Source organism: Zalophus californianus, chromosome 1 (assembly GCF_009762305.2).
Source record: "Zalophus californianus isolate mZalCal1 chromosome 1, mZalCal1.pri.v2, whole genome shotgun sequence".
NCBI classification, from domain to species: Eukaryota; Metazoa; Chordata; class Mammalia; order Carnivora; family Otariidae; genus Zalophus; species Zalophus californianus.
The window spans coordinates 29,888,856-29,915,164 of record NC_045595.1 but is presented as its reverse complement, the minus strand read 5'-3'; the positions used below and the strand labels follow the sequence as shown (position 1 = coordinate 29,915,164).

Sequence of the window (26,309 nt, the reverse complement as noted above, 5' to 3'; positions counted from 1 at the left end):
AAGAAGCCAGAGACAAAAAGGCATATATTGTATGATTCCATTTATAGGGACTATCTAGGCCAATCCACAGACACAGAAAGTTGCCTCGGGCCAGGAAAGCAGGAGGGATGGGAGAAATAAAGGGAGGAAGAAGGAGTGAGTGATTGCTAATGGGTATGGACTTTCTTTGGGGAAGCGATAAAGCGATAAAACTGTTCTGGAAGTAGGTAGTAGTGATGAACAACTTTGTGAATATACTCAATTCCACCGAAGTGCACGCTTTAAAAAAAAATGAACTTTATCGCATGTGGATGAAATCTCAATAAAGCCGTTATTAAAAAACAACAAAGAGGGATGCTAGTGCACAGTAAAAAGGACTGAGCTACTGATGGATGCTACAATCTTAAAAATCCTAATGTCACGTGACAGATAAACGCAGATCAGAGGTTGCCTGTTGCTGAGGATAGGAGAAAGAATTGAAGGAACTTTCTGGGGTGATGAAAATGTTCTAAAACTGGATCATATATAACTGTAAACAGAACTCTAAATTTATTAAAAATGGCTGAATTGTACATTTACAATAGCTGTATTTTATGATATGTACGTTATGCCATAAAAAAACCAGGAAACACTGACCGACTGCTGGTTCACAGAATCACTCTGGGGAGCTGTTGAGCAGTATCCAACCAAATCGGAACATATGTGTGTACTGCAGGCTGCCGTCACTGTACCCCCAGGTTCATACCCAATAGAGATGTGTCCAGATGCTCATCAAAAAGCACCTTCAAGAGTTTTCATCATCACAAAAATGTGGAAACCATCCATACAATTCATATATACTGAAGCAGATAAATAAATTCAGGTAGAGTCTCACAATGGAATTCAGCAGTAAGAACAAACCACAACTACATGCAACAGCATAGATGACCCTCAAAACCAGTGTAGAGTGAAAAAAGCAAGACACAAAAAAGGACAGAGTGGATAATTCTATTTCTGTGAAATTCAACAACAGGCAAAGCTAATTCATGCTCGCAGTTTCCCACGGGAATGGACAGTTACTAGGAAGAAGGAGATGGAGGTGCCCCAGGGAAGCTGGTGATGCTAGTCTCTTGACCTGGGGGTTTGCTATTCAAGTCTATTCGGGGGGTGAAAATGCATCAGGTGGTGCATGTACGCTTTTCTGTACGTTACACTCCAGGATTATGCTTAAAACACAAATAGGACTGTATTTACTTACCTTCTCTGCTTCTAAAAAGATCACAAAACATTTCAATATTCACACATTTTAGGAGGCAGCAATACACACACACACACACACACACCATGATAACTGCAACAAAATCTTGTAGTATGAAGAACTGATTCCCTATATTTAATGTAGGGTCCAAGGCTGTGCTCAAATCCAGAGAAAGCCCATTCAGTAGAAGATCTTGCCCCCTTTGACAATTTAATGCGACAGAAACCATTATCTTCTCTGACTTTTTTGGGTAATAAGAGCCATGCATTCCCTCTGCACAGCTGATATATTGTATACTCAGCCCATTTTTTAGGAAAGAACTTTGTAACTGTCATAACCTCAGCAATTCTGAGCTACCAGATCTTGCATTCACTTGCGATATAAATTCGCCATGCCCCACACGTCCTCCGCATTCACCTCTCACAACATACTCAATCCCTAAGAGATTCTTCTTTTCCCAAGCAAGTTCTCTTGGGAGAAAGCTTTCGAGCTTGGTCGTTTTCTTTATTTTTAGCTCGGTTAAAAAACAAAATTAGCCCAAGAGAGGTCTGCTATGCCAGCCAACCTAAGACATTTCCCAGGTTTGCGTGCTTCTTAACCCACCCATTGTTCCTATCTGACAAATGACGCCCTTGACAAAGTGTCGGCTCCAAATTACTTGAATCTCAAGCGTTTCTTGATGGCACCTGTCCAGACTAGCTTCTCTCACCATCCTCACACAAAATCAAAAGAAGGAAATGATCACATTCTTAAGCTCCTTTTCCTCTTCTGTTAGCTTCTTTTCAGATATTTGAGCCTGGAAAATGGGCTCATTCTTATCATCAAAGTGCACATCAATGCAGTTATTTGTGGAATATAATCGCATCCCCCCCTTGTTCCTACAAAGGTCATACGCCAGTAAATTGGTCCTTTTCATTGGGGGTGGGGGCACTCTTGAAACAAAATATCCCCATGTAACTTACACCACTAAAAATACCACAGTCTGTGTCCACTGTTGATTAATGACACAAGCCCTTCCATATGACCCAAGCTCACAATTTTGGAGAGGAGATCACTGGAAAGAATCATCTCCTCACACCCAAAGAAAATTGCTTCTTATTCCTTCCTCCCTTCCAAAGAAAATTCCTCCTTATTCCTTCCTCCCTTCCAAGTACTGGAATTTTTTTTTTTTGAAAGATTTTATTTATTTGAGAGAGAGAGTAAGAGAGAGAATGAGAAAGAGAAAGAGCATAAGCAGGGGGAGCAGCAGAGGGAGAGGGAGAAGCAGGCTCTCTGCTGAGCAGGGAGCCCGATGCAGGGCTCGATCCCAGGACCCTGGCATCATGACCCGAGCCGAAGGCAGACGCTTAACTGACTGAACCACCCAGGCAACCCTCCACCCCTAGTACTGGAATTTTGATCAGCCTTATTCTCTAAGTGTTTCCCAAACTCAAAGCCACAATGAGGACAAATCATGGAGCCTGAAGTTGAGCTGTCAGGGTAGGATCCAACTTTCTAGTTTGCTGGGAGAGAAATTTACGTTCAGTTCACATGAGAATGTAGAAATGGAAAAAGATTAAGATGCCTGAAAAGAATAAACTCATGTTTATCGGATACGGGAATCAAACTGTTAAATAATGGTTTTAAAAAGGCCACATGGTGTCTGGTAGGGGTGGAGAGCGGGAGGGGGAGATTCTGCCTGGTGTGGAAGAGGTCGGTAAGGAGGTAAGGGCAGGCTGCAGGGTGGAGCGCTGGGGGGCAAGTCAAAGGTGCTGGTGCCTGAGGTCAGAGACAGTGTCCTGATCCCAATGGCGGGGGTGGGGGGGGGGGCAGGTGCAAGGTAAAAGAGCTGCAACCCAAGAGCTGCCTTTAGACATTCACTAGTTAGTGTTGATGTTACAAGGTAAAAATACCAACAGAATGACTGACGTATTACTAGTCAAAAGGGCAATTCTGAACATATCTATTTAACTGAAGTTATTCCCACAACTGCTTCTATTTATCATCTAGACAAGCCTCTTTTAACAGAGAAACATATGCTCTTAACACCAAGTTCCAACTCTTGGCTGGTTTGGAACTCCTTTTAATTTAAAGTAATTTATGATAAGGAATCTTCCTCCGGGCAGGGGCACTTAATCCAAATATACCTTTAGAGGCTTCTGTCCCCAGTGGGTTTTCTAAGAAGTCCGTCATGTCGTGGTTCCAGGCGTCGCGGACCGCAGACTTGGACACCACCCTGTCATTCAGACCTTGCTGTGGTCGGAAGTTATTTCTCAGATACTCCACCGACTTGACGTGGTCTTGCTGCTCTGTAGTGAAGATGGAGTAAAAAGCCTCGAGCTAAACAGAGAACCAGGGAGGGGAGGGGGGAAAAAACCAAGAATGAGAAAAGCGATGTGGTACAACGTGGGGCCGGGGGGTAGGGGGGGCGGTGTGTGCGAACCGGGAGAACACTCCACCGGAGGAGACTTGTACAGAACTCTTTTAGTTTGTGTCTCAGAAAAGAGTTCCAGTCCTTCTGCTCTGCCCCCTGGCAAGACCGTTAGTATTCTGGGAAGGAGCACAAGGCTATGGTGAAACTGGCAGGTTCCGGAGCCAGACGACCTGGATGGAAATTCTAGCTCCATAGCTCACCCACTCTGGGGCCCTGAGGAAGCTGCTTCCCTGCTCTGAGACTCAACTGTTCCTCAATAAAATAGTGATAATTACAACAGTGCCCACCCCGATAGGGTTTGTGCCAGTACTCAATGAGATAATCCATGTGCAGTGCTTAAAACAGTCCCGGGAACAGAAGAGCTCAGTAAATACTAGTGATTCACTTTTTACTAAGCATCTTCTTGCGTATGTACTAGGGATTCAGTTCAGCAAAGTTGCTAAGGCAGAAAGCTGCTAAATGCATGGCTCGTGAGGTAAACTACGCAATTTCAGCACTCACCAGATGGGTAATCATAGTCAAACCATTAAAGCATCAGTAACTCAACATATATAAACATTTTATATATATATATATAAACATTATATATATATGTAATATAAAACAGATATAATACTAGCAGCTATCTTATAAGATCATTGAAAACATTAAAATGGATGTAAATTATTTAGCAGCCATTAAGTCCATGGTAAGGATTAGCTGTGATCATTATTATTCATACTATTAAAAAATACTTTCCACAAGGTTACAGACCAAACTTTTATGGAAAAGCAAAGAAAAAAAAAATCAGGACTTCAGGGTCATATTTCCATTATTAAAAAGGATTCTCTGTGGCCCTCAATCTTCTGCTCATTAAAAAAAAAAACGCACACACAGTAATGTTTTGATGTAAAAGAAATGAAGCTGAGGCTGGGTGCCAGAGATCTGTTCTCAGTGGACCACAAAGTTACCTTGGTCACCAAAGAAATAAAATTAATCTAAAATGCCCAGCATGGGTAATACTAATTCCTTGAAGTGGGGGATGAAAATGGAATGAAAAAGAGAGAAACTGAATGAACTCTTTCTGGTCCATTTGGCTCACTGAATACCCAATCAGAATGCTTTCTGCAGCAGAGAATTATAAGATGAATGATGTCAGATGCTTCCCAAGCAGCCACTGAGTGGCCACCCTAGGCTTTCGGGGACCAGTGGGTGGCCAACACCAATGTTAATATACAGCAACATTACGATGGTCTTTCTTTTTCTTTCTCTCTCTCTCTGCCTCCTTCTTTCTAGTAGGCTCCATGCTCAACGTGTAGCTTGAACTCACGACCCTCAGATCAAGAGTCAGATGCTCCACCAACTAAGCCAGCCAGGCACCCCCTGAAACCTGGGTTTCTGGATGGTCATCTTGAAGCCTGGGACTAACCCCAGTGTTTCTCAAACAGCTTCAGACAATGTCATAAAAATTGACCTGCTTGATCTGAAACTCCTCTTTGCATGAGAAAGCAATGAATGTGCATAGTGATCATAGCCAAGAAAAATCACTTAAGTACCTAGATTCACCTATCATGCCACCTCCCCTCTAATTCTCCTGTAAATGGAAAGTGATAACAAACCATGAAATCTTTTCTGCTTTTTCATCAAGGTAATAGAGCCAGAATGATCTCTCAACCAGCCTAAAAGCAAAAGTCATCTGGTCCTGTGGTGTTATTCCAATTCTCCACCAGTCTCGTAACCTTTAACAACTCCTATGGTGGCTATTCAAAATTTCCTTTCTTCCCAGTCTTCCTTGCGATGTTCCTTCTTTATTTATAGTTAAGAAAGAAAGGCAGTAACAGCAGAAAAATGAAGAAAACTGGACTGTTTACTCTGCCAAATGTGACGCACTCAGATGAAGATAATTGGAGGTGTTGAAAAAATCCAATCTCCTCAACCTGGCAATGCGTACTCGATAGGGCAACCCAACTCGGAACTGAACACATCCATACATGAGAGAAGGTTTCAGAGTTTCCTTACAGAAAATAACTTCTTAAAATTACATGGAAGGAATTAGCAAAGACTCTCTGGAGACCATCTAGGGAAAGACCAACCAGAGTGATTACAGGGACAGAGGCTAAATCCCCTGTGGAAAGGTGAAGGGAAGTGGGAAGTGTTTAGCCTAAAAAATAGGCAAGTTAGGAGTAATTTGATTAAAGGCCCTTGTATGTGGAAGATGCTGACCAGTCTCCATGTCCAGAGAAGGCCAAAAAAAAGGAAATTGGTTTAAATTAAAGCCTTAGAGACGTGAGTTGAATAGAAAGAATTCCTCAACTTTCAGGGCGATTTTTTTTTTTTTTTTTTTTAAGCGGCCAGGCTGCTATACATAGCAAGTTAGACCGGAAATTTTCTGAAAGAGAAGCCATCTGTCCTGAAATAGTTTAATCTCTGAGATGCCAGAAAAGGATGGCCTTGGAGACTGTCTCGGCAATCCGACTCTAAGGTTTGTTTATTCTCTGGAAGACTTGCTTCTTTCACAGCTAGCATTTAGTTCTCCTAAAAAGTTTATTTCTGATGCCTCAGGAAAGAATTAGTCATATAACTGTAAAAAGAGGCAGGTTCTGAATTTAACACAAAAATGCTTTTGCTTAAATTGCTCTTACAGCTTAATGACATGCTATGGCTTAAAAGCTTGGCTGCTTCCTTGTCATTAACTCAACTTGCCCAAAGATTTCCAAGGAAGGATATGACGGTTTTCAGAGTGAACTGATGACCTGGACGATATTATATTGTCAACTGGATCATAGCTTCGCTTGACAGTCATACAAAAGAGGAAAAGGAGGTCAAGCTTAGCAGACTCATCAAATGTCCTTTGGTATGTTGGCAGCATTCACGAAAACCCTGTCCTTCCTTTAAGTTGAGTGAAAATTGCCAGTGGTCTCTCTCGTTGGTGCCTGGCATGTTTGGCCATTGGGTGGAAACCACCATGATGCCTGGATTGGCAAAGGGAGTCTACGTTTTCACTTTGGCAGGTGAACAGTGATACTCTGCGTGAGAAATCCACTGATAAATCATTACATAGCTATTTCCCGTTGTCCTTGACCCTCACCCTTGCCTTGTAACCACACTCGATAAAGGTGAACCCGACCACCACCCAGACCTCTACTTTTTGATTCCAAGGGACTCCATTTATAAAAACTACAATGAGAAGGTAACCCCTAGAGTTGTGCCAGATGGCAGCACCACCTAACTCTGCAGCCACAGGACAAACTGTCAACTCTTCTAGATCTGCTTAACAGCCACACAGTGATTTTCTTAAAATGTACATGAGATGCCATCACACCTCTCTTCAAAAACTTCCAAGGGCTTCCAATTCTAACGGTGGGGCCCTAAGGATCCGGCCTGTGCCTAATTCTCCAAACTCAGAACTCTTACTCTTGGTACCTGGGTTCAAAACCTTGTTTTCAATCCTCACTTGCTAAATGTGTGACCTTGGTCAAAGTATCTGATGTTTCTGTGCTTCGGTTTTCTTACTTGTACAATAGAGGTAACATTAATACCTATCCCATGTGGTTCTTGCTACTATTAAATGAGTTACTATATATAATGTGTTTGGAATAATTCTGGGCACACAGTAGATATTCACTAAGTATTATTAACATTACTATTATTATTCTTATCTTATGAGGAATGTGGTAACTAGGATTGTATTATAAACCTCCAACAACTGTAAGATGCTCTATCTGCTTCTCCCTCCTGTCCTCATTGGAATGTATATTTATCAAACGCATTCTGTGACAGGTACTTTGTTATGGAATTCACAAACATTACTTTGGTTTCTAACTTGTTTTAGTTTAACATAATAACATTAAAGTGACATTGTTAACACTGTTATATCATTAACACTAGCAGCTAAATATTTACTGAGTGTTTAATTTACTCCCTTACTTCCTCATAGAAGTCTCATAAAGTTGGTGGTATTATGATATCATTATCATTATTTGTGACTGATGAGGAAACTGGGCATAGAGACTTTACAAGACCTGCCTAAGATCACAAAGCAAGTAAGATTTGAAGTGACTGGGGTACCTGGTTGAGCATCCTGCTCTTGGTTTGGGCTCGGGTTCTGATCTTGGGGTCGTGGAATCGAGTCCCCCCATCAGTCTCCAAACTCAGCTCAGAGTCTTTTTGGGATTCTCTCTCTCCCTTTCTTTCTCTGCCCCTCCCCACTGCTCATGTGCACTGCACCCCCCAGCCCATCCCGCCCTCTCCCCCCCCCCCGCCCCCGTTGAAGTGAGGATTAGAAACCTAGGTCTGTTTGACTCTTTCATGCTCATAGCCACTGCATGTCACATGCCTAACAGACCTGCAGCATTATTCACGGAAAGAGTAACACTGCAGTGGAGTTATTGAATGTGATAACAGAAGTCCCCAAAGAGTTCCTTCTAGCTGACCCTGAGAGATCACTTATGCAGGGCACCCACCACTGGCAACATAAATCTATTTGCACTTTTCTGCACTCTGGACAGAAACAGCTTATGGCTCAACACAGAAGGAATTGGGAACCAGGAACAAGATGGTGGGCACAAGGTGGAAAAGCTATGCACCACATAAAACCCACACTTATTCACCTATTCTTTTCCAGAGGTAAGTAATAAACGCACTTGGATTTATCTTGACTTTAACATAACTAATGAAGTCTTATCATTTAGTAAAAATAAATGAAAGTTTTTATTTCTATAATGTAAAATTGACTTTTTAACTTTTGAAGTGAACATGTAAAACATTTCTTTCTTTTATCCCTGCTTGGGGAGTTGTAATTGCATTTTAACTGGTGCTGTTTCAAGAATAATTTTAACCTTGAATTGCAAATGTGTTGGCTGGAAGTGTATATAAATCATTTCAATTTAGTTTTTATTATAAAAATATTACAGAGAATAATTAGTTTTTAATCTGTCAGTTCAAATCAAAGGAAGGTTGAAATCTATTCATGCTGTTCGTGTGCAGTAAGAGCTCTTGTCCACGAGATGTGGGGAAGGGACCATCATGGCTGAAGGGGAAAAATGAGAGAAAATCAAAAGTAATATAATTATGAACCATTAAAAGGCTGATGTGTACAATATGTTATAGGATGGGCATATAATGGCCTTAAAATAAAACCGGAGTCCATTATAAACATAATAATAAACGCTGGGGTAAGCATTAAGAACTGAAATGTCACACCTAAGGTCACGGAGACACTTCAACTTCACCACACATTTGAGGGGTGACAGGGCAGGCCCAGTTGTGTTGCCTCCTTATTAAACAAAAGTGATGGAATATTAAATTCCCAACAGCCCGGAGCATCCAAAGTTTTACCTATTGAACCATGGATGTAAAAATAAAATCCAAGAAGAGCTAGCTAACTGCAAGGACATGTCCCTCCTGCAGCAACAGAGAGTTTTGCGTGAAGACGATTATAGAAAGGCCTTCTACAGAAAGAAATGAATTTAACCATAATTACCACCAAAGAAAGCTATCTGTTGGGATTAATAATGACACCTTCACCCCACCATTTAAAAAAACCCTCTCTATTCACATGCACTGGGCATTATGAGGTGTTGGAATTGGAACGCTCTGAATTATGTGATTCATTCGGTGTTGTGGCCTTGAGATCAATGTGAGGACTACAACAACCAGGAGCCAAATGCAGCTATTCCACTAGAAATGTGGTGAGCTCCCTGTGTTGAAATGGTAATAATTTTGATATACTGAGTTGAATCAAATATAATATTAAAATGACTTTCACCTGTTTCTCTTTACATTTTTTAATGTGGCTACTAGGAAATCACGTATGTGGCTTGTTTTATTTCTACCAGACAGTGCTGCCCTCGAGCCTTGGTGATCATTTAATAACAGCAACAAAAAAACCCCACCTAACATGTCCTGTGCACGTCCTGTGGTGCCAGGCACTAGTCGAGGCGTGCCACACACATTCCATCATTTCATCTTTATGATGACTCCATGAAGTGGGTATATTCTTATCATCCCATTTTACAGAAGAAAGCTGAGGCACAGAGTACGCAGTGGAGTAGCTCAATTATTTGCCTGAAAAAATGGAGCCAAGAATGCAACCCAGGCAGTCTGGCTCCGAATAGAACACAGTCTTAATTCAAAAGTTTCTCTGCTCTTTATGATAGAGATAACATTGGTTTAAAAAAAAAAAAGTATTGCAAATAAACCTTTCCTAACCACTCCAGCTTACTGTTAGAAAAAAAAATTAAATATCCAAAAGCAAACAAACTAGACATCTTCATATTTATTTACTATTGTTTTGATAGCGCCTCCAAGAAGCACTTAAACAAAATTTGTGCTAGGAAAAATTATAGGCAGTCTCATATTTTAAACTACAGGAAGCAAACAGTCCTGGAAAGGAAAGGTTCAGATAGTTTCCAATGGCCAACGCGCCATCATTTCAGAGTCACTGTTCTAGAATAAAACACATCCCTGTATACCGGACTCAAATGATCATGAACACAGCACAGTCACCATCTCAATGTGCTAGTCTTGCTCCGTTGACCTTGTAAACCAGCACTGAGAGTGCCACCACTTTGTTTGGATGATAAAGTCACAACACGATGTGTGCCTACTATTTACAGTAGATGTTCAGCGGAACCAACCCCCTAAGCCATGCTGACTGCTGGCCAACCAAGCCAACATGTGATTCCATCAGCAACACCGTATTTAGATCTAGCTTATCACACGGGCCAGAGTCAGAGCTCACTGGCTATGGGGCTGGCATGAATGTCCAAGGAGACTCACAAAAGAGGCAAAATAAGTAGTTGTTCATATCTGGAAGGCTTCAAAGAAATCCCGATCGTACAAGTCATCATACAAGTGCTACCCACTGCATTTTATGGTGGACACATTCTCATTTTCACTGCTTACAGGTACCCACACGGTGTAAGGGGGAAGAGACAGAGGAAACAGTTTTTGGAGAAAGAGAAGGATCAGGAACTAGGAATGTTTTCTTTCTGACAGCAGCAGATGAGGGATTCTGTCTACTTGCTTTTCCGCATTGGCTGTCTGCCTTTCTGAAATGAACATTCTGTGCTAACTGCCTAAAGAATGTTGGCAGGGTCAGGGTGGGAAGGTCTGAAGTGATAATACTTGGATGGCTAATGGTTTCCCTTCTGAGCGCTGCTATCACTGTGACCTCCATGTGGTGTGCCAGCAAGGATCCCGTTTGGCCACATGAAAATGAGCTATTTCTCCTCCCTTGGGGGGGTGGGTAGGTGAGGCTGTGTCTAATAAAAGTATTGTCTAAGGATGGTTTATAGTAAAGAAACTGGGAAGCCTATATGATTAATTGATTTCTTCACTATTTCCTTGAAACAAAACTACCTAGAGACGTCATATATTGCAAGTCACAGAGAAAAAAACCTTCCACTACTTCTTCTGAGTCTTTGAACGGCAGAGAGTGAAGGGTAAACAGATGTTAACTAGGCATTTTCTAAGACGCCCAGTTACCACACGTCAAAATGCTTCTAACTGACAAACACTTGACAAGACATCCAAGCCTACGACTCTGCCTTTTGTTTGGACCCACAAAATATTTGAAATTCTAATAAACCCCAGTACTACACAATTATTACTCTTTGCCTCTCCCCTTCACAGAGTGTCCTACAAAAAAAGTGGCCAGACTTGTTATTTCTTAGCCTCATTATCTCAAGCCTTTATATCTTTGAAGACAAAAGCATCTATCTTAATGGACAAAAGGCATCTCTTTTCAAAGTCCCCTGCCCCAACCCTGGGGATATAAATATTTGGACTGCAATTTTACTTTATTCTAATAAAACAATGCTGGCTTCACCATTAGGAAGAAAACTCGTTTCCTATTTCATTATCTTCTTAAAGCTAGCAGATCCTGTTCAGCAACCAAATTGCTAGTACTTCTTTTGTCATCAGAGAAGAATTAAAGGAAAAAAAAATTTTTCTCAAAGTAAAATGTCTGCCAACAGCAATGAAGCCAAGTCTGTCTGGCCTGACTTTGTTAGTGGGACAATATGTCTCTCCTGCACATAGCTCCTTCTAAACAACCTGCCCCATTTACTCTCAGAGCGGCAACATTGGATGTTTTAGGAAGCTCCCTGGTCCCTCTGCTGATCTGAGGATGGACACGTGACCCACGGCCAGCCAAGCTGTTGGCTGACCAACATCTATTCAAATCTATCTTCTTGAATAACTGAAATAGGACCCACACTATTGTCAGTTGGTAGCTGGCCCTTGGGTTGAAAGGTCAATTGGCACTGGAACAACCATATTCGGCCAGGTAACCAAAACAAAAGAAGGAGTAAGAAGGGATGAGAATTCTGTAGAAGTACAGAATCACAGAATCACAGAGCAGTGGCAGAAACTCCAAGATTTAAGAGCCTGTGTGGCCCCTGAGGGACAGAGAGTGCTTCGCGTCCTGGTTATGACGGCTCCATCTCAGGATGCCACGACCACTGTTTCCTTAAAATGCTCCCTTACCTGAGCTACCTTATGTGGCTTTCTGTTTCTTAACTCCAAAACAGACCTGACTGGGACACCATCCAACCCTATTTCCCCTACTCCCTATTCTGTACTCTCTGCCTTTACCAGGAAAATCTCTGGACTATTCCCCATCGCAGCCGGATCCATAATCTTGTTCCCCATGTCTTCAGTTACATCACCGATACTATCACATAATTCTAGAACTTCTCCTGGCCCACTACAATGTCCCTTAGTCCTACCTGTCACACTCTGGGAAGGCATTTCCATGAGCAGCTCTGGTAAGAACCTTCCATTTTTAGACAGTCCTGCTTAATGGCTCAAATCCCATTTCTTAGAATCCTACCCATTATTGCTGGCTCTATTTTCTGGAACTATGGAGAAGAAACATACTCTTCTTCTACTTCAGTGCATGCTGCATTACGATGACTAACACATCCCCTCTAGGAATTTTCGCCTTCCATCTATTATCCCTCATGAGGTGATTTCAAGGCTCCCCACCCCTTCCCACTCCCACCCTCCCAGTGGCTCCTCTTCCTTTGACACAGCCCTCAACCCCATCTCCATTTCACCAATTTCTAAATCCACCCTCCTAGGAAATCAGCCCCGGCCACAGTCAGAGAGAAGCAGTTCAGTGTAATGGTTAGCAACATGGGTTTTGGAATCAGACAAACCTGGGCTCGGTTTCTGGCCTCAACAGTCATTAGCCATGAATTCTTGGGCATGTTACCCAATCTCTCCAGGCATGACATCCTTATGTGCACCATCCTGGTGCAATAGCCATCTCTCCACACTGTTTGGCCACGAAACTGGCCATATATAAAGTGCTTAGCACACAGAGCTCAATCAATGGTACTTACTCTTTCATTTCATCGTGTATACAAATCTCTCCCTTTTCTGAACTTCGGGTAGGTTTAGGGGTTCAGAGCATGATCTTTGGGATCAGACACTATGGCTTAGTAACCAGTTGTGCGGCCTTGGGCAAGTTGGTTCACTTCTGTATCTCTTCTCTATAAAAGGGGGTTACAAAGAGGACTGTTGTTCCTGAGGATTAAATGGGTGAACACATATATAGAGCTCAGCAGAGTTTCTGGCACAAGCTCTCATCATCATAGAGAACAGCTATTCTCTCCTCAAGATCGAATACTTACCTAATACCTGATCTCATACCAGCAATTCTCAGCCAGTTAATTTGCAGCTGAGAAACCATGTTTTATATTTTTCAATTCTTGGGTTCAAAAACGTGTGTTGGAAAGAAAAACGAATCAATGGGGAGCAGAGGATTAAAAAATAAAAAATGAAAACATCTTTACTGGTGTGTTGTAGCCATGTTAAATGGCTAAGTCAGTGCAAAACAAGTGAACACAGAGGTCCCGTGTGGGGCTGAATATCTACCTGATGGTAAGAGATGGGGACAGGCTTCCGGAAGACGATCCACTCTACAATTTCGCTACACGGCGGGGTGGTCAGAGAACCCGTGTACCGGTAATAGCTCCCCAGGGACGCAGGCAGGAGATCCCGGAGGACGAAAGGGTCCAGAAAGGTCTCCTTCTCTGTGTGGAGGAAGAAGGAAAAGAAAGGCACAATGATGAGAAGTCATATTATGCTGTAGACATACAGTCGAAACCCCCGGCATGCTGGTGCCACATCACAAGCCTTCTGTTTGTTTACATCCCGAGAAGCACTAGCATTTGGCGGTGGGAGGACCACAGCAAACAAAGCAGTGTTTCCCAGGGTGCACTTGGAGGAACGACGGTGAACTGTATTTCATGAAAAACGAAAAATGGGTTCCATGAAGAGCGCCTCTGGGCAACCTGCCGTCCCCTCCCTCTCGCCGCCCAGGGAACAGACAAAACACTACCATAGTCAAGTCTCTGAGAAGTCCTGCAGAAAAAAAAGTGGACCTGATTTTATGTAACCTATCCTTTCCCAATCTTGCTTCACCACAGAACTCTTCCCCATCCGCTACTTAGAAACTAACAATCAGTGGCATAAACGCTGGGACACCCACGAGAGATGCAGCGTGAAAAGAAAACTGTCAGCCAACGGTAAAGTTCAATTCTTCAGTTGGTTACATCTGACTGTGGTCTCACCCAGTACCTCTCCAAATCAAAGTGAAACCTAACCAACCGATAGCCCTGAGTTTATAAAACGGGGGAGGGGAAAACAGGCTTCTTCTTTTTACAAAATCAGAGGGGTCTTTCCTTAAATAGAAGGAATGATTTTTCAACCGAGACCTAAAAATGATACCTGACAATAACTCTATGAGAAAAAAAAGGTGTGGAAGGGGTTAGTGTCTGCCCAAGGTCACACAGCTCCTAAGTTTCAAAGCTGGGATAGGAACCCAGGCCCTCTGACACCAGAGCCTGCACAGCTTTGACTCAGCTAATGAAGAAGCTGAAGTTAACTTCAGTGAATACTGAAGGGTGGGGGCAAAAGGGAAGAAGAGCATTTGGGGCTGCAGGAACAGCATGTGCAAACGTCCTGAGGCAGGAAGAAACAGTGCAAGAGAGTTTAGGGCACTGTATTATAGTTCTCCCAAAAAGGCTCAGTAGATCATCCAGGTTCTTTCCCAAATCAGAGAAGGCTCTACTCTCTCTCTGAGTCTCCAAAGGTCTAGCCCTGAATTTAAGTCTGGGATATCTTTCTTACCCCTTTTCGGGATGTACTAAGGCTATATTATAGTCCTGCTAATGGTTTGCCTTAGCTTCCTAATGGCCTCTACCATGGGCCCAAGGACATCCTTGGGGGGACCTCAGGGCTCCAGGTTACTTCCTGGACACATTTGTGCCTACAGGAGTAGTCCTTCTGGGTTCACACCACCTCCTTCCTCTTCTTTCATGCCAGTACAGGTCTTTGGGCAAATGTGTATCCATGGACTTGAGAGATCTCTGTAACTGGGGGATATGCAAAAGCCCCAACAGAAATCAACTCTTTTAAAATAATTAAAATGGCAATTTTCTTTTGGTAAAGGTTAATTGAATAAAACTTAACATTTATTTAGCTTTATTATTATATGCCAGACACTATTCTAAGGGTTTACATGTTGCAAACATTTAAGCAGTACTCACTGTATGTGCTAGGCCTGGTTCTTAGAGCTTTATAAAGATTAATTTATTTAATTCTTAAAATAGCCTCATGAAGTCATCCTGTTATCATCACCAATTTACGGAGTTCGAATGCACAACCAGGTAGTTGAGTGTAGAATCCAGGCTTTCATTATTCTTAAGCCATCACTATATGCTTTCAATTTACAATACTTTGGAGTGTGTACTTTAAATACTCCAGTTTCACAGATGTGGAAATCAAGGCACAGAGAATTTAAATGACTAAGCTGAAGATCACTAGAGATTGGGGAAAGAGAAGCAGTTATTCATGAGGCTCAGAAACCTTGGCTGATTCTCATACAGGTTTTCAATTCTATATTTTTAAGGAAAAATTAAATATTAACTCATAAATGCCAAAGTCTTCAAATTATAGGGTTCTATAACCAAAATGACAAAAGCAGGTTCTGTTTGAATAAAAGGCCGGAAATCACCGAACTGCCCCTCCGCCCACTGGCAAGTGGGGGTTTTAATTTAAACCTGGTTACCAGCAACCTAATGATGGGGTAAATCTCTGCAAGCGTGCTTGGCTACGATTGGGTTGGCTGGGAGGAGAAATTCTCGCCTTTGCTTGCTGCTTCTGTACTTCCTGAGCTATGTAAACATCCAACACAAGGCCCCAAGCAATAGAGGGAGCATAGGGCCTGGCATCACAAACCACAAAATCACCATCTTCATTTTCCCCCCACGTTGTATGTGAACTTGGCATCGCACCATAGCACGCAAATCTGCCTTAGGATCAAGGGCTTCAGGCTGAATGACCAGAAAACCTGTAGAGTTTTCCCATAGGAGCCTGATCCAATATTAGGGCTGCAGTTAAGCATGCAGACGGGTAGTGACAAGACAGTGCCCGAAAGCCTGCAGTGGCAAAGCCTCTATCTAGAGCATCCACTGGAAGAAGAGGCCACGGCTTTAAGGAACATACAAAGATAAAGCAGAAACACCTGCCCCAACCATCTGAGGTGACTGGATCTCACCAGGGCACTTGCTTTCAGCAGGATTGGGAGTCGCCTATAAGTTCTTGTATGGGCTTATGAATTTGGCAGGGACTGATGGAAACTGCAGGCATGACCATTGCTACAAAGGCAGAAGGGCCTTTTTTTGTCCTTGACCAACCCAAGGGCTTCAGAGGCAGGTTCTGGCTTTAAGTGATTAGCAGGTGCAATGAGATGGGTGGCGGGGGGGGGGGGGTGGTAGACATGGGGGAGGGGGACAGAGAAGGAGGCTTTGCTGCTTGTTGACCCTGCCACAGTCACTGCCATTGGGTTAGGATTCTGAGACCTAGAAGGGGCTTAGACCACCCTCGTTCAGTGGCTTTGGGAGCCGAGGAACCCTTTATTCAAACAAAATCTTACACAGGAGACAGCCAACTGTAACAGCTCAAATGCAGCTCCACCGTGGTTAAAGCTGAGCTGGGAACATAGGGACACTTTGGAAACTACCAATTTAGTCCAGTTCTTTAATTTTACTGCTGGGAAAATGGAAGACTCGAGGGGAGGTCAAAAACTTGAGAACACAAACTCAGATAAGATCCCTTCTTCAAAGAATCCACTTAGGATCTGGAACGGTAAGCCTAGGAGCAGAAAGTGTCACCTAAGAGCAGGAGCTGAAAACTGAAATCCAACCACTGTCTTCATCAGCATCTCATTTCTCCATCCCTACAGAAGTTGGGCAAGAGAGGAGATTCTCAACCCCCAGGGTCTAAATCCCAATTCCTCCACCTGTAAGCTCTGTGATCTAGTTACCTGAAGCTTCCTAGGCTGTTGAGAGCTTGAAACAGAGTAAGCATCTCATAAATGATAGATATCATTCTTATTCTAATTCTTATGACTCATATTATTATCATTATTATTATTTTTCTGAACTACCAAGGTCTAGCCGCCTACACCTTATGCTTCCTTAAATGTCTGCACGTGTGTCTTTTTTTAAAACCCTGACTACTACTACCTTAAAAGTGCATCATGTCTGATATATTCTGCATCAACCTGAGCAATACAGGTTAGAATTTTCTTTGCCAAAGTTCTAGTAAGAGCTTTGGAACCAACTGATATTTAACAGCTGTGTGACTTTAGGGAAAGGACTTAAGCTCTCTGAGCTATTTCCCTTATCTGTACAATGGGAATTCAGAGAGTATTTACACCCCCAGAAAGTCTGTGAAAATTAAGCAAGCTCATAAATGTAAGGGGCTTATCAGAGTGCCTTGGGAGCCCTGATTTATCAAGGCAAGCACTTGGCTGAGAGCAGACCAGCTCATTTTGTGTTTGAAGCCAGGGATTGGCAAATGTTTTCTGTAAAGTGCCAGATAGTAAATATTTTAGGTTTCGCAGGCCAAGAGGCAAAATCAAAGATGTTATAGGAGTACTTACATTAACAAACACATTTCCACAACCTTATTAACAATATTCAAAATGCTAATAACAACAGAGGACAATTTAAAATATATACATCTACTATGAGAAGAATAAGAATTCTTTTGGGGGAATAACATTTCACTTAATTAGAGTTTGAATATAAAAACCATTCTTAGGTCAAGGGTCATACAACAAGAGTCAGTGAAATGGATTTAGCCAACAGGCTGCATTTTCCCCTACCCTCTTTTTTTTTTTTTTTTTAAGATTTATTTATTTATTTTAGAAAGAGAGCATGAGCAAGCGGTGGGGAGGGGTAGAGGCAGAGAGAGAATCTTGAAGCAGACCCCGCTGAGCTGGGCTCCATCCCAGGACCCTGAATTTATGACCTGAGCTGAGATCAAGAGTCAGCCATTTAACCAACTGAGCCACCCAGGTGCCCCTTCCCTGCTGTTTTTTAAAGCAACTGTTTGCGGGGGGGGGGTGGGGGTGGGGGGTTGCTGCCAGTGTTGGAAAAGTCACCATGAGGGACGCCTGGGTGGCTCAGTCGGTTAAGTGTCTGCCTTTGGCTCACGTCATGATCTCAGCAGGGTCCTGGGATCGAGCTGCATCAGGCTCCCTGCTCAGTGGGGAGCCTGCTTCTCCCTCTCTGCTGCTCCCCCTCCTTGTGCTCTTTCACAAATAAATAAAATCTTAAAAACAAAACAAACAAATTTGGGGGCTCCTGGGTGGCTCAGTTGGTTAAACGTCTGCCTTAAGCTCAGATCATGATCCTGGGATCCTGGGATCTTGGGATCAAGCCCAGGGTCAGTTTCCCTGCTCGGCAGGGAGCCTGCTTCTTCCTCTCCCTCTGCCACTCCCCCTGCTTATGTGCTCTGCTCTCTCTCAAGTAAATAAATAAAAATTCTTAAAAAAAAAAGTCACCATGATAACCAGAGATAGAATTGGGGTGTGTGTGGGGGGGTAACTTTACATGTTCTGATGCCTCCACCACTGATGATCATTTCTTTTGTGAACATACATTACAGAATTAACTCCTGAGATGTTTTCTTTCCTCCTTGAGTTTTCTAGTTCAAGACGAACATCAGTTTTTACTCATCTTTCTGAAAATGCCACTTCCTGCTCAGGCCCATAGGCAGTGTTCCACTAACAAATGGGGTGCTCGCAATGCTTAGTTGTAAATTAGAAATAATTTTGGAGACGGTAGGCTTCTACTTCTAGCACTGGCCACAAAGCCCACATAAGCCACAGGGCGCTCAATTGGCTGGACCCAAGACGAGGGCTTCCTGAGTACAGCCCCCACAAAGAAGGAAGAATGCACTTTTCCTGGTGAGAATGTAAACTCTTCCGCTAAGAAAATCTTAACAAATGTAGGTATTATAAAGCAGAGAAAAGTGCTAGAGCCAGGCCCCTGGGATTTGAATCCGAACTGGTCTACTTAAAGGTCTCACCTAAGATAAGTTATTTAACCTCTCCTGTAACTGTATCCTTGTCTGCAAAATGGGATTACAATATTGTCAAGCTCCTAAGCAAGTTAGATGAATAAACGAGTATAAAGTGAGTTAACGTGAGTTAAGAGCTCAGGAGAGTGTCTGGGACAGGGTAAGTACATATAAGTGCTCGTTAAATGGCTCTTGTTCGGAAAGGGCAGTTTGACTCCAAACCCATCCCGATCAGGGCATGCTGCCTCCAACTTTCACCCAAATTAGTAATTTGAATTCAAAACATTCCTATCCCAGCCACTTACCTAGTTGAGAAAAATATTTGAAACACTCTATTTATACCACCATTCATCCCATTAAACCATAATAAGCAGGTTCTGTGCATTACTAGATAAAAGAATTGAAAGGGAATGAATCTCATATTCCACTTTCAAGGATCCCAGTGCTGTATGCAGACAATATTATATTTTAATAATTAATTGTTCATCAAAGAAAAAGATGAAGAACAGGGATGCTAAATTCAAAGTTATTCAAATTGCAAAAATGAATAATGTATGACTTTTATATTAAATACACACTGTATTAAGGAGTCTACATTTCACCCAACTCTGTCTTTCATTTTTAAGCATTTTGCACGACAATATGAATAACCAGTTAGGGGAGGTTTATTTAGAAAAAGAAATACCTTATTTGAATGCAAACAGAGTATATCTGAAGATGATTAAATTTTTCTTATCAATTAGGAAATTTTGTATGAGGGCTTTAAAGTCATGGTCAACCATTAAACCCAGCGTGGCCCAGTCATCCTTGGTTTCCTTTCAACATTAAATTATATCTGGCTCGATTCTGTTCAATTCCTTATTTCTGACAGCAGTGCCAGGAGGCAATCTTTAATTAAAGAAAATTTGAAAGATTCAAACAAGCATAATTGGATTAAAAATGTGATCATTAAAACATTAGATGATAATCATCTGATTGATTGCATTTTTCAGTGTGTCAATAACCTAATATTTTCAACGCTTTGGTTATATAGGAAGAAAGAAAGTTCTTTATAAGATACGATGAACAATCAAAATATAGATGAGACCTATGCAGTAACCAGGAATGGTGGAATTATATTGAAAACACACATAAGCACACATACCTCAATGAACAAAGTATTACATTAGAAGGTATATGGGGCAGAATATGGTGGCCCCCACGGGAAGAACATCTGTGCCACTCCTCAAAAAAGCAGTCAACCAATTTTAGGGAAGTGGGTAAGATAAACTAATAAAAGAAAGCCCAAGCTTCTGTTTTTAGCCCAGTGATTATTTAGTTCCTTCAGGATTTCCCAAAACTTTATAAGGAAAAGCTATTACGTTTTCCTTAAAAACTTAAAAGCACTGGGGCGGGACTGGTTTTCTGCTTTGTGTTGGGGAGGGTAAGGAGAGAGTAACATTGGAAAAAACTGGGTCATATGTCACTCTATATGGGGGAAGAAGATTCCTAACAGCACTGCTCAAAGTTAATGTTCATGCACATCACCTGGGGAGCTTGTTAAAATGTAGATTCCGATCCAGTAACAGCCCACCCCAGGGGTGGGGCTGAGAGTCTGCATTTTTATGCTGAGCATATTAGAGTAGCCAGTTTCTGTGAGGACTGTGTAAATAGGCTCCCACACTGTCTGCAGCCTCATCCACTGCTACTTTCTGACTCTTAGGTGTTGGCACACTGGTCTCTTTGCTGTCCCGTGATCACATTACCCCAGGGCCTTTGCACTGGCTCTTTGCTCTGCCTGAAACATTTCTTCACTGCTCTATTCATGGCTGGTTTTAGACCAAATGCCTTTCAGTTGCTAACAAGTTAGTCATATTTGAATGACACATTTCTCAATGAGGTCTCCCCTGACTACTATTCTGAAAATGGCAATTTTAAGAGCAGGCTCATTGAGAAGGAAGCATCTGATTAAAAACCCGAAGGCAGAAGTGAGCCATGCAGCAACCTCGAGAGAACATTCCAGGTAGAGAGAAAAGCTAGTGCAAAGGGATTCTGCCTAGGGTGTGTGGCTGGAGTGAAGTGAGCAAGAGGGAAGATAGAAGGAAAAGTACAAGAGCCCAAAATTTGACGGGCTCTAGAAGGAAAAAAAAAATCAGCTGCTGGTTAAAGTACAATCTGGAATTTGGCTAAAAATTGTGAAGATGCCAAAACATAGAACATAGAGTCAGCAGCTCAGAGTTAAGTCTGGATCGGCCATGAGTGGGCCGTATGATCTGGGAGGAGTTTTGGGTGTGACGAGCTCATGACTAAAGGGCCTGCTGACCACAGAAACAGAAAATGGAAGTCACAGTGGAAACAGAGAGCCTGAGGGCCAGACTCCAGGGAATTTAGGACTGTGGCTTCTAGAAGCCATCGCGAGGGTCAGAAAGCATTAGATTATAATTAAGATGGTGACAGAAGCCTCCCAGAAGAAGCCAAGGACTTAATTTTATGATCTAAATACAAGCAGTGAGGGGCACCTGAGTGGCTCAGTCAGTTTAGCATCTGACTCTTGATTTCAGCTCAGGTCATGATCTTAGGGTTGTGAGGTTGAGCCCCACATCAGGCTCTGCACCGGATGTGGAGCCTGCTTAAGATTCTCTCTCCCCTGTCCCTCTACCTGTCACCCCTTCCCCCGTGCTCGTGCTCTCTCTCTCTCTCTCTCTAAAAATACATACATACATACATACATACAAGCAATGATACCTGCTCTATATAACTGGATGTTGGCTGTCAGGAAGGAATGGGAAAGATGTACCAAGGGAATTGGGCCTGGCCCATTTTCAAGGTGTAGCTATTTACAAGGCTTCATGATAGATGATTTTAAGCAACAAGCCTAAGGTTACAATGAAGGGATCCTGGGAAAAGTCCCCCAAGAATCACAAAGCACTGCAGGGTTCCAAAGCGTTACAGAGGACAGTGGTTCTATTTCATTTTTTTTAAACATGTTTGTTTGTTTTTTTAAGATTTTATTTATTTATTTGAGAGAGAGAGAATGAGAGATGGAGAGCACAAGAGGGAAGAGGGTCAGAGGGAGAAGCAGACTCCGTGCTGCGCAGAGAGCCCGATGCAGGACTCAATCCCGGGACTCCAGGATCATGACCTGAGCTGAAGGCAGTTGCTTAACCAACTGAGCCACCCAGGCACCCCGGTTCTATTTCATTTTACAAACGAGGAAAATGAAGTCCAAAGAGGAAAAGTGACTGGATCAGGGTCACACAGTTAGGTGGGAGTGAATCTCGGTCTCAGATGTCCAGCCAGAACTGGGCTCTTTCTGCCACCCCATTCTGGGTCCCAGGGTTCCAAGTGCCTCACCTCCCTGATGTAGACACAAGGAGGTGAGAAAATCTCACGGAAGACTAAGAATTCTTCCAGCTTTTACAAACATAAATCTAGCCCTGACACTGCCCAGCTCAAACCTTCCACTGGCTTCCACTTCATTTAGAATAAAACCCACACTCCTCACCATGGCCCTGGGCCCTACACGATCTGTCTACCTCTGCAGCCCTTCACTTCTGCTCTCAACCTTGCTGGTCACCCGCCTGTCTCCTCACTTTGCTGTTCCCTCTGCTTAGAATGCGCCTCCCCATCACCACTCCATACGGGAGATTCCTTTTCACCCTGGGGGACTCAGCTCAAACGTCATCTCCTGAGAGCCCACCCCGAAGACTCCATCTTGTATGTTCCTGCTGCCATTAACTCTATCACACCTAGTTCATTTCCTTCCAAATGTGTGTTTACTCATTTACTGTCTGTCTCCCTCAAGAGCCTGATTTTGCACAAGGGCAAAGACCTTGCCTTTCTCATTCACCCCATACACCCAGCAACTAAAACACTGCCTGGAACATAGTAGGTTCCTAATAGTTATGTGAAAAGAGAATGAAGGAACAAACAAGCATGGTAGTTGGGGTATTTTAAATAACCAATAAATCCTAGATATTGTATTTCATTCATATCTAAGTCACTAATGACTATAAGATGCATCATTATTTCAAATGCCACTACTAAAGGCAACATGTTGCTAATTAGACAATGACATGATATCAAATGTAAGGTGCATTCCGACTTTAGAGTTGTTAAACTGTGAAGAAATGAAAAAACCCACAACTATGTGTGATGAGGGATATTAACTTGACTTGGTGTGGTGATCATTTCACAATATATACATCTATCATACTATCATGTTGTATACCTGAAAATAATATAATGACAAGACTGTCATAAACATATGACAAAAAAATATATGAAGAAATGAGAGTCACAGAATTGATGACATGAGGATATTGACATGACGTTTTCAACAAGATTCACAATAAAGGACCCCAGCATCCTTATGAGTCTACTAGAAGTTGGGTCAGGGCCTATTTCATGGGACCACAGTGCAGCGTGCTCATACAGCCAGGTAGCAGCACTGACTCCCATCTGTTCACATTGCCGAGGTTCTCTAGCCTCAGTTTACCCTTCAATGACTTGAACCCAAGACTGCATTCTGCAGTGTAGGATGTTCTGCAGTTCACATCTTTTTACCAGGTCACATTTATGGTGTGTGAGCACTGGGTCAAGCACGGCTGTAGGTTCTCTCAAAATGAGGCCTCACAACTTTGTGTAGTAGATATCGACATCCTGATGAGAGGCTGATACCTTGCTCACGGTCAAGACTGTATAGAGCTCAGTCTCACTATAGGCTGTGTAACTGGTTGAGAGTGGTCTCTCTTTCGCAGGCTGGAGGCTCCATTACAGCAAGACCATAGCTCCTGACTGTACCCCCCGGACACAACACAGTGCCTTCAAGAGTAGGTCCTTCATACATGGCTGAAAAAAATGGATCAAACTAAGTCACTAAGTAACTCTATGTCAAAAGTGGCCCAGGGGCCAAATCTAGCCTAGTAGCTATTTTTGTAAATGAAGTTTTTTTGGAATTTGTATACAGATTATCTATGCCTGCTTCTAGGTTACAACTGCACAGTTGAGTGGCTACAGCAGAGAATATATGGCCAGCCATGCCTAAAACATTTGCTATCGATCCCTTTACAGAGAAAGCTTGCTGACCTCTGATCCTATACGAGAAGTAGGACATTTAAAAGGGATGGCAACAAGCAATCCCATTCGAGAATGAATGGGGCAAACTACATGGGAATGTAGAGGTGTGGACCTTATTTCTGCTTTTGAAACATCCTCCACCAGTGGGCAGAGAATTAAATTCTCACCCTTTGGCTTTTCCAACAGGCACAGTCCAGAGAAAATCCTAGAGGCCCATATTATGACATGAATAGCTAGTGTTATTCCAGGTTCTGAGCAAAGGCAGCTTGATTAGGAGACAGCCTACCTGATTAAACAGATTCTTGTACTCAAGCACCCAGAGAGGAGCTCCAAGGTCATGAAACAGCCATCCGCCCTCGTTCAAGGACATTTAGGCTTCTTGAGTTTACTGGTCTTTTCAGTTGGTGGAATGTGGCATTTTGATTTAAGGGTTGACATTTGAATGAAACATATGTTGTCAATAATATTTCCAAAGAAACACAAAGAGCAGGGTCTTGTCAACAATTAAAGAAATGAACATGACACTTACATTATACAGATTCATACAGTGACAAAAACCCAGTGTTGTCACTGAACAGTTCCACTGCTGCCTCTCTCCTTACAGGGTGGCCATGACTGACAGGGTATGTACAGTCTTTTAGCCTCCTTCTGATGCTCGGTCAATCACCTATTTCACAGAGGAGAAACTGAGGCTCGCAAGAATGAGATTGTTCTGACAATAATCAGGAAGTTAGTCAATGGAGACAGAAACTGGCCCAGCAGAGCTGGCAAGAGAAAGGATTTCAGAATCTAATACAATTGGGTTCAAATTATTGTCCCACTCCACGAGCTGAGACAAATTAGCCAATCTCTCTGAATCTCCGTTTACCCCTCTGTAACACGGGATTAAGAATATCTACCTCACTGTGCTACTGGCTAGGATTAATTAAGATTATACATACAGAACATCCGGGCAGGGGCAGGTCCACAGCCAGGCGTTAACAGAGGAGAGGCTACTGCTTCTTCCTTTCCCACACTTTCTGATTCCTTGCCCCTGACCCTTTTTCCTGATCTTAAAGGGACTGGCTACTCCAAATCACTTGGGGACCATTGCCTTCCTCATTTCATTTTATTTTGTGTGAATCAACTAACTCAAGCAACACACATCCTACTTCAATACCCATGTAGTGATGGCGGGAACACTTGGGGGTCTACAATCACTTCCTGTCATCACACGGCCTGCCCCAGAGAGGCACGTCAACAAGTAACAACAGTCATGGGGATGGTGGCAGTGAAGGTGGCTGTTGCTGAGTGTTGACCGTGCGCGAGGCACAAGTAGATAACGAGAAGTCACTGCCTCCCGGGGACAAACCAATAAGGCTGGCATTATTATTCCCTCAGTATATAGTGGAGAAAACTGAGCCACAAAAAGCTGCAGCGATTTGTGCAGGCTGTACGACTAGTCCAAAGCACAACTGGTACTCACCCCCAGAGCCTGTGCCCTTGGCCACGACACCCCAGCACCTCTCCCATACCAAGGTGACATGGGTATAGCAAGGTGAGAAAATCACACAAAGTAGCCCCAGGTACTCCAGTGAGCACCTTGCAGTAGATGACAGGAGACACAGTTTAATCTCTCTCTTGGCTCTCGACATCCCATGGAAATAACCAGAAAAAGGGCATTTCCTTGGGCTCCCGTGATCCTATTCAAATGATCAAATACTGACAAAGGCTGGCCAAATGACAACTAGCCTCAAATTCAAATCCGACCTAAAGGGAATCACTTTTGAAGTCTTTTTCTGTCTTAACATTATTGTTCACAACACTATGGGTGATAAAATAGGAGCTGCACAGCATCCCATTTCCTGGCTTTGGCTAAGAAAAGAAACGCAAATGGCTCACATCTATGGTGGTGGTTCTGACACCCTGAAGTCCAGGAAACTGGGGAAAGGGCCTAAGTGTGCCTGTTTCTCGAAGATTTTGAGATCAAAAGTGTTCAGATAAGCATCTGCCCTTCCTGGATCCATAACAGATGTGAGCTAATTAGCCAAGCCCAGGGTACTGCATATTTATAGCACACTTCAGGAAAGTTCCATGTAATTAAATGCCGGAGACATAAACTTCAAACGGAAAATTGTGTCGTGTGTTAAGATGTTCAAAACTATCCGTGGGTTGCTCAATAATATAGCATTGGGCTTCCCATTCAAAAGGGAGAAAATAATTTGATTTCTTTCTCTGAGGTAAACATTAAAACACAGCCCTCATTAATTCAGGTGAAAC

General features: G+C 42.7%; 1 protein-coding gene across 5 annotated transcripts in view; it reads right to left on the bottom strand.

The window, feature by feature from the left end:
- Nucleotides 1-26,309, bottom strand: part of PTPRG (protein tyrosine phosphatase receptor type G) — a 699,320-nt gene that overhangs the window by 121,537 nt on the left and 551,474 nt on the right. For all 5 annotated transcript variants that reach the window (XM_027587463.2, XM_027587464.2, XM_027587465.2 and 2 more), the window contains exons 7-8: nt 13,494-13,651; nt 3,343-3,535 (exon numbers count right to left, since the gene is read on the bottom strand). In XM_027587463.2, the coding sequence (XP_027443264.1) occupies nt 3,343-3,535; nt 13,494-13,651 (351 nt within the window). The remainder of the gene's footprint in view (nt 1-3,342; nt 3,536-13,493; nt 13,652-26,309) is intronic.